The sequence below is a fragment of the Bidens hawaiensis genome, unplaced genomic scaffold (genome assembly GCF_021521415.1).
Source record: "Bidens hawaiensis isolate Kalapana, Puna unplaced genomic scaffold, B.hawaiensis_p1.1 tig00035032_1, whole genome shotgun sequence".
Classification (NCBI taxonomy): Eukaryota; Viridiplantae; Streptophyta; class Magnoliopsida; order Asterales; family Asteraceae; genus Bidens; species Bidens hawaiensis.
The window spans coordinates 72,081-80,627 of NW_027496080.1; the positions used below are offsets into that span (position 1 = coordinate 72,081).

The following is an 8,547-nucleotide window of genomic DNA, read 5'->3' on the forward strand; positions in this document are numbered from 1 at the left end:
GTGTTTATAAAAAAAGAATACTTTTTAATATATGCAATATTTTAAATTTATAATAAATTTTAATAGTCTTTCAAAAGGTTATTATTTTTGGTCTTATCCTTTTTATGATGTATTTTCTTGAAATTCTAAATATTTAGATCAACATTTATTGCTTAAAAAGGTTATTATTTAAGAATTAAGAATTATATTTTCATTTTTATATATGCAATATTTCTAATTTATAATTTATAATTTCCAAAAACTTATAATATTTTTTAAATGGATTTGGATTTGGCTCGTCGTGATTACACTGTCAAAGTTCGTGTAATCCGTTTATGGAAGCAGCCTTTGTATAATAATCCAGATCAGTTTTACTCAATTGAAATGATTGTTGTGAATGAACAGGTATATCTTAATCCATTTAATTTATACATTTTCTTTTAAATTATGTTGTTTTATTTTTCATATCTTTTTTACCTATACTTTTTACTTACAGGGAACCACAATGCAAGCTAATGTTCTTAGAAGATGGTTTCCCAAATTTGAAAGTCTTCATGAATCCGGTTATTTTTACTATTCTTTTATTTTTATAGTCAACAATATTATTTTTACTTTGCACAGTTGTTATCATATGTTGATTTCTTATTTGTTATTATATTAGTTTAGAATTTATATTATAATTTTGTAGTAAATATTGATAACATTTACTATAATTCTCTTGATTGTTTATACTAATTTTTTTAATAGTTGTTTACACTCTATTTTTTTCTTCATTGTATTTGTATTATATTTGAATAGATGTTATAAAATTAGTATTTATCTTTAAGTAATTTTAGGAATATTTGTCAAATTGTATGTGAATTAAAGTTATTTGTATTTTGTAGTTTTCCATTTTTATTCAAAAGAGTATAACCTATTTTGTGTTCCAACTTTTTTTATTTATTATTAAAATTAATAAATAATTGTAGATATTATTAATGAATCAACTTCTTTATAATATTATCCTCTTTTTATACTTAATATTACTTTTACTTTGCACAATTAATATCATATGTTGATTTTTTTATCTTTTTTAGATTATGCTTTTAGTTTTTTTAAAATCACTAAATCATTTTTTGATTAAATCTTATTTACACTTCTTTAATTTTACTTTTGTAGATTGTTATTACATTGTGAGGCCTACGATTGGTTTGAATGACTCAAAGTACAAATATGTGAACAACCAAAACAAGCTTGGTATTTTTGTGGACAGTGATGTGTTCCCATTTTTGATTTCTCTGGTCTAGTATATGGATTCTGTTTCACAGATTTTAAGGATATCATTGAAAAAACTGTTCCTGATAATCAAGCTTTAGGTAAACAGATTTTATATTGTACAATTATTTTATTTCTCTGTACTTTAACTTTTTATATTTAAATCCACAAATTATTTTTCCAGATGTTATTGGTTTTGTTGCTGATGTTAAAGATCTGAAGAAATTCAAGACATCAAAGGGTAAAGACACAAAGAAAGTGAATGTCATTCTTCAAGATCTTGAGTATGTATTCAGTCTTAATATTTTATAATTATAAATTTAGTTTGTATCCACTTTTGTTGAAATATTATTTTTAATTCTGTTATGCAATGATGAATTCAATTTACCTTTCTTTGTGGGATTCTTATGCTGATTCTATTTTAGAGCACTGGCAAAACAGAAATGAAAATGGTGTTATTGTTGTTGTACTCCAGTTTGGCACATTGAAGTACTTTGGTCGTTTCGGTTATGTAAACAACTGTTTTAATGTTTCAAAGCTATTTGTGAATTCTGACATTGTTGAAATTACTTCATTTCGAAACAGGTTTTATACATTCATTATTAAATTTCATATTACAATATAATATGATTTTGCATATTTTTTATTTTACTCACTAAAATTTTCATTTTTTATCAGCCTCCTTCAAAACTCTGCTGGTTCATCATGTTCCACCCAATCATTTAGGTTATCTGGAATGTTTTTATCCCTCTATGATGAATATGTTGTAAGGAGCGAATTTGTTAACATAGCTGAGATAACTTTTAATGAGGTAAACTTTATTTGACTTTTTTTAATATTTAATATTTATGTTATGTTATAATAGAGTTAACATAAATATAGGTGAAGTCTGTGGTTATTGTTGGTACTGTTCGGATGATACAAGAAGAATTGCCCTGGTATTATTTTGCTTGTAAAACTTGTCACAAGAAGGTTACAAAAAAGTGTGATAGTGATGAACATATTGTGGGTGTTTTGGTTGATCAAGAAGATGTTTTTGAATGTAAAACAGAGAGTTGCAATAATACTGTTATTGAAGTTGTTGAAAGGTAATATTATATTTAAATTTTATCATCATATTTTTCTTATAATCATAGTATGTTACATGATTTATTATTTATGCAGGCTGAAACTCCCATTGGTGGTTCAGGATTCCACAGGAAGTTTTTCTTTGACAGTTTTTGACAGAGAAGCTTCGAAAATTCTCAACACTTCTGCTAGAGCTTTAGTTGACAAACATGCTGCTGTAAGATACCATTATTACTTTATAATTTTTCTGGCTTATATTTTTAATTTTAATAACTATTTGATGTTAATATTGTTGTAAAATGTTACTTAAAACAGGGTGGTGATAAAGCTTTGTATCCTGATGAGTTCGATGTTCTTGTGGGGAAAAGTTTGCATTTCGGATTGATATTACCGAGTTTAATCAGAAAAACAACTTCTGGGTTTTTGGTGTTTCCAAAGTCATTGATGATGTTGATATTATCTTTGAGCTTAAAAAGAAGTCAAACAATTCTGAGGTAATACATTTACATAAAAATATATTCAACATACATTTTTCACCAACAAACTGTGATGGTAAATTTTTCCAATTAAAGGTTGATGACTCCGCATGTTTGACCAACTGTTTGGATGATAGTCAGTCTCAAGACACACTGAACCCCAATGTATGACCTTTATATAGTTAAAATTATGTCAATTCTTTACAGTATTACATATTTTTTTCAACCTTATATAAATATAATTTTAAATATTTGAACTTCATTCTTTGTTTGTAAATACATATTAGGTTGATAATCTTGGTGGTATTGACTCAAGCCAAGCTCTCAACCCAATGGTAATTACCATCAATTTAACTTTAAATTTTTAATTTATTAATAGAAAATGCAAAATTTACTTACAAGCTTATTTTATAAATTTATAGGCTGTTATTGAAATTATGGATGATAATGTCATTACTCCAGCTGGAAAACAAAGTAATGACAAACAAATTGAGAAGCCTGATGTTTGTGACACTGCAACTTTTAAGAGGAAATCCAAAAATCCAAGTTTCAAGAAAAAATTGATGAACACTTACGATGTTGTTGAACTTGGGGATATGTCTACTACCAAACCTGTTTCTGATGGCAAGCCTGCCCTGCTAATCCCCAAGCTCGAAAAATGAAGTGTTTATGTTTATTTTTTTAATGTTCTTCTATGTTATTTTGAAGTCTTTTTAATTATCTCTGTTGTTTAAGAACTATTATCAGATCTTGGATTCATTCCAAGGTTTATGGTTTTATTGTCGTATTTCCTGTTGTGTACCTTTTGGTTTAAGACTATTTGGAAATGTATCACTATGTTATGGTTTTTAATTAACTTTATGTTTGTTTTGTGTTTATATTTTAAAGTATTACATGTTTTCATGTTACCAAAAACTTTATTTTGTTTTAAATTTTCAACTTATATATTCATTTAAAAACTTTTAAGTTTTTTTGTCATTCAATATAAATTTCTTAATGAAAACTATAATGTAATGTTTTCAAATGTTATATAAAGTTTTTTGTTATAGAATACCAATGTTATGTTTTGTTCATTTAATTATTTAAATACCATGTTATAAATTACCTTTTCTTTTTAATACAACTACTAATTTTAGATTCAAAAATAACATTTTGTACAGATCACAATCAAAAAACTGTTGAAGCAAAGTTTATGAGACAGAAAAGAAAACTCGAAATGGCTGTTAAAAACCCAACAATTTCACCCGCGATTCACTTTCGAAGGTTATTTTTGTAACATAGTTATTTATTAATAATAAAAATAGACATGTTTATTAACAACAGTTATAATTTTTTTTCATACAGATTCATAGATAATAAGCCCACAATCTACCACCTCAAATGGTATATTTTTTTTTAATTTATATCTTCTTATGTAATTACAATTTATATTATTCACATATAGTTTTTAAAGAAAGAAGACAAAACAGAAAACAAAAGATGTACTCACCAAATTTAAGCCAAAATTTTCAAGGTAATATAATTAAATCTATTGTCCTTTATAATACATCCATCATAACAATACACATTCATGAATTTGCAGCATCTTTGGAAGACGTCAATTTCAATTTCAACCTTCCAATAACACAACCAAATAAGCACCATGGAAAGGAAAATGATGTTTCTTATCAATCAATTACAAATGTTCATAACGTTATTGCTTCTTCGGATTACAATATTACACAACCACTTTCTAATATTACCAACTGTAAATAACTATACTTATCTTTTATACTTTTCCTTTAGATGATGATACATATTTTAATTTATATGTGACTACTTACTTATAATTGTTTGGTACATATATTATAGTGTCTTACTGCAATGATGATAACAGCAGTCCACAAATCTCTCGGCTGATCAGAAAAAAATATCTTAATTCAAAAAAAGCAACCGCTCAATCTTCTAACGCAAGGAAAATTAAAGCATCTTCATCCAAATCAAAAAAACAAAATATATCTAATACATCTACATCAGATGTAATAGAACAAGATCAAGATGATGATGATGTAGAATTAATGAATCAAATATTCTCTGGTAAATCTAAAGGTAAAAAATATTCTTTATTTTATTATATATTTTTTAACATATCAAATTTTACTATCTTATAATGAAGTATTAATAAATGTAGTAAATAATTTGTATCAGATTATTTAGATCATGGAGATCAAAGTCATGTATGTGAAAAATGTAATGCAAAATTGTGAAAGGATGAAGCGTTACAAAGTAGACAAAGAAAGAATACATCAAGCTTTAGTTTATGTTGTGGATACAGCAAAGTTCATCTTCCAACTTTTAAAGAATCTTCATCCAGTTATAAACGTCTTTTTAGTGGTTTGAATTCAAAAAGCAAACATTTTTTGAAAAACATTCATCGATACAATTAAATTTTTGTTTTTACATCAATGGGTGGAAAAGTTGGTTCCTCCAAAACCGAGGTAAAGGTCCTTTTATTTTTAGATTGAGCGGTGAAAATTACCATTCCATTGGAAGTCTTCTACCAACAGATGGTTCAAAAGCTAAATTTTCTCAGTTATATATATATGATACTGAAAATGAGGTAGCAAACAGACAAGAATGTATGGGGTATGTTTTCTACTTAGTTAACAGAATTATATTTTATATGATTTATAGTTTTCACAATAGCTAACTAATTTTTGCATTACATATATTTTTTTCCAGTAATTCCAACAAGGTGTCGACATAAGCATCTGAAACTTTAGATGTAGAGATTATTCAGGAGCTTAAAAACATGTTAGATGCACACAATGAGTTGATGAAATCTTACCGAATGGCCCGTGACTGTTTTCAAAGCAATCCTCATGCTGATATAAAGTTACGCCTTATTGCAAAAAGAAATAAAGATGGAAGAACATATAACTTGCCAACTGCTTCTGAGGTTGCTGCTTTAGTTGTTGGAGACATTGACACGTCACTTGAACCTAGAGATATTATTGTCAAGACCAAAGAAGGTTTTCTGCAACGTATTAGTGAATTACATCCCTCTTATGTGCCACTTCAGTATCCGATTATTTTTATTTATGGTGATGATTGTTACAGAATTGACATTCCTCATCGTGATGTTTCTGGTTCAAACACCACTAAAACACACTTATGCATAATGAGAGAGTTTTTCTGTTACATGATCCAAGACAGACTGAATCATTATTCATTGATTCTACTTTCTAGGTGCCTTTTTCAGCAATTTTTAGTTGATGCGTATACAATGATCGAAAGTGAAAGACTCTTTTTCATACGTAATCAGCAAAAGAAATTAAGATGTGAGACTTATGAGAATCTCCGTTCTTTTCAAAATCAAGGCAACAACGATCTGTCTACAGTTGGTCAGCATGTTATACTACCTTCTTCCTTTACTGGCAGTGCACGTTACATGTTGCAAAATTATTTAAATGCCATGTCTCTTTGTAAGTGGTATGGCTATCCAGATTTTTTCATTACAATTACATGTAACCCTAAATGGCCAGAAGTTAAAAAGATTTTTAGAAGACACAACGCTTAATGCCGAAGACAGACCTGATATTTTATGTCGATTATTCAAAATCAAATTGGATTCTATCATTAAAGACATCAAGGAGAATTCAATACTTGGAAAGGTCCAAGCAGGTACTTTTTTCTTCTTATTTCTACCTATCATCAACAAACATATATGTATGCTACCAAACCATATTAAGGAAAATAATTATACATATCAAATATATTATCATATATCACATAATATATATAATTAGCATACCATCCTATAATAATAATATATTACATACCAAGCCTTATAAAAACATAAGGCAAACAGTTTAAAAAAAATTGTCTTTAGTTCACCATAACCATACCATTACATATCAAAAACATGAAAAACAAAGTTTTCACCACCACCACCTGCATTCACCAGCACCCATCACCTGCATTCACAACCAGCCACCACCTATATTCAAAATATAACCAAAACTCAAAACATTATAACTTAAATGCTTAATTGTTGTTATAATTTTCTCAAATAATCTAAAACTACTATAATAATAAGTATTTTCAAGGCTTACTATTAAACCGTAACTAACTTATTGAAATGCTTTATATATTTGAACCTAAAACTATACTAATAAAACTCTAATAATAAGCAAACAAAAACATCTATTAAAATTTCTTATTTATTGGGTGTTTGGAATTCCTTATTTTCATAACTTATAACTGATAAAATTTTTGCTAAAGTTAATAAGGTGTCTGGCAAACCATAACGCCTTTTGGATTTTAAGTTATGGTTAAAACAAAATATATGAGTTTTCAAAACTTAGGAATCTCTAACTTATTAACTTCATTGATTTGAATTACCTACTACACCATTTAACCCTCAAAAACCATTACAATCCCTCAAAGAGTGTCTATTTTGGTCTTTTTGATTTTTCTAAACAAATAACCTAATCCAAACATTTTTTTCAAAAAATCTTTTTAAAAAATACACAACTTTATAACTTCTTTCAACAAAAACTCCCTTTTCACTTAGATAAGCTATCCCAAACACACCCTTAATAATCATATTATAACACTAATATATTACAACTATTTAGTTAAACAATATAATTCTCTTATACAAAACATATAAGACATTTCCCCTATTTTACTATGTGTAAAATGTTACATATCATAACTTTGTTAATCTATAAAATGACTACTAAATCCAGAAATACAAATACATTAAGGTACAAAGTTAACTAAAAAGATTAATATAGAAATTTCGATATTTAATTTATTTACCTCAATAGAAGGATTCATCATCACTTGTGATGTCTAGATCCACATCCGAGACATAGCCATCACTTCCTTCAGCTTCTTTATCACTAATCCAACCAGCAACAACAAGCTCTTTGAAAATCTCTTCTTCAACCTCCAATCTCCTTGAAAGAGCCTTTTTGAAACTGAGAAGCGATGATGAATGCGTTCCAACAAAAATCGGTTCAATGGAAAGCATTTTTTCAAAAAAAGAAACCCCTTGCATGCTCAAAACTTCATCCAATGACAAGTTTTTTGTTTCATCATTGTCATATCGCAGTTGGATGTTCTGATCAGTTTCAAAAAAAGTCCATTGAACGACTTGTGCTGGAACTTCTGGTTGTACTTGATTAGGATCAAATATTTGATTAAGCTTTTTCATGAGCCTCACTGGTTTTCCAAAATCCTCTCCCGGACAGATCCCTAACTCATACAGCTTTCTGAGTACATGTTCTTCTAGATTCAACACCCCTCTCACCGTTCTTATTTTTATCACCCTTCGATCGTTCATTCTTAGCACAAAACAACCTTCTAAATGATTAAACCTCCATGATACTAGAGCTGCCATTTTTTTTCCAGAAAACTTAAAGAACAAAGTTAAAAAGATGTGGTGTTCATCTATCATTTGACATATATTAATATACTTTGTAAACAAAATCTTCTAAATCTAAACAATTAATTCGTAAACCAGACTTTTGGTTTTCCAGCTTCCATCATCATTACTTTTAACGGCTGTAGGTTATTATACCCCCTGACCTTTCATTTCTGATTTGACCTATTTCATATTAAGTTAAGTATATATTATGCCATATTTAGTAATCCACCATATCTTCCCCTATTTTATATTAATTACAAACTTTCTATTAACATTAAATGTATTTTTTGTATTAAACTTTAATTTAATACACTTATTTTTGCTATTCATTTTGATGTAACAATCTGATATGTT

General features: G+C 27.7%; 1 protein-coding gene across 2 annotated transcripts; it reads left to right on the top strand.

The window, feature by feature from the left end:
- Window positions 1-1,255: 1,255 nt before the first annotated feature.
- On the top strand, window positions 1,256-3,135 carry LOC143586873 (uncharacterized). 2 transcript variants are annotated; one of them, XM_077068328.1, is made up of 4 exons: window positions 1,256-1,334; window positions 1,418-1,818; window positions 1,912-2,044; window positions 2,116-3,135. In XM_077068328.1, the coding sequence occupies exons 2-4, from the start codon at window positions 1,604-1,606 to the stop codon at window positions 2,323-2,325; spliced, it is 558 nt and encodes a 185-aa protein (XP_076924443.1). In that variant the 5' UTR covers window positions 1,256-1,334; window positions 1,418-1,603; the 3' UTR covers window positions 2,326-3,135. The 2 variants fall into 2 exon arrangements, with proteins under 2 accessions (XP_076924443.1, XP_076924444.1); XM_077068329.1 differs by having other exon boundaries at window positions 1,298-1,818; window positions 1,960-2,044.
- Window positions 3,136-8,547: the final 5,412 nt, after the last annotated feature.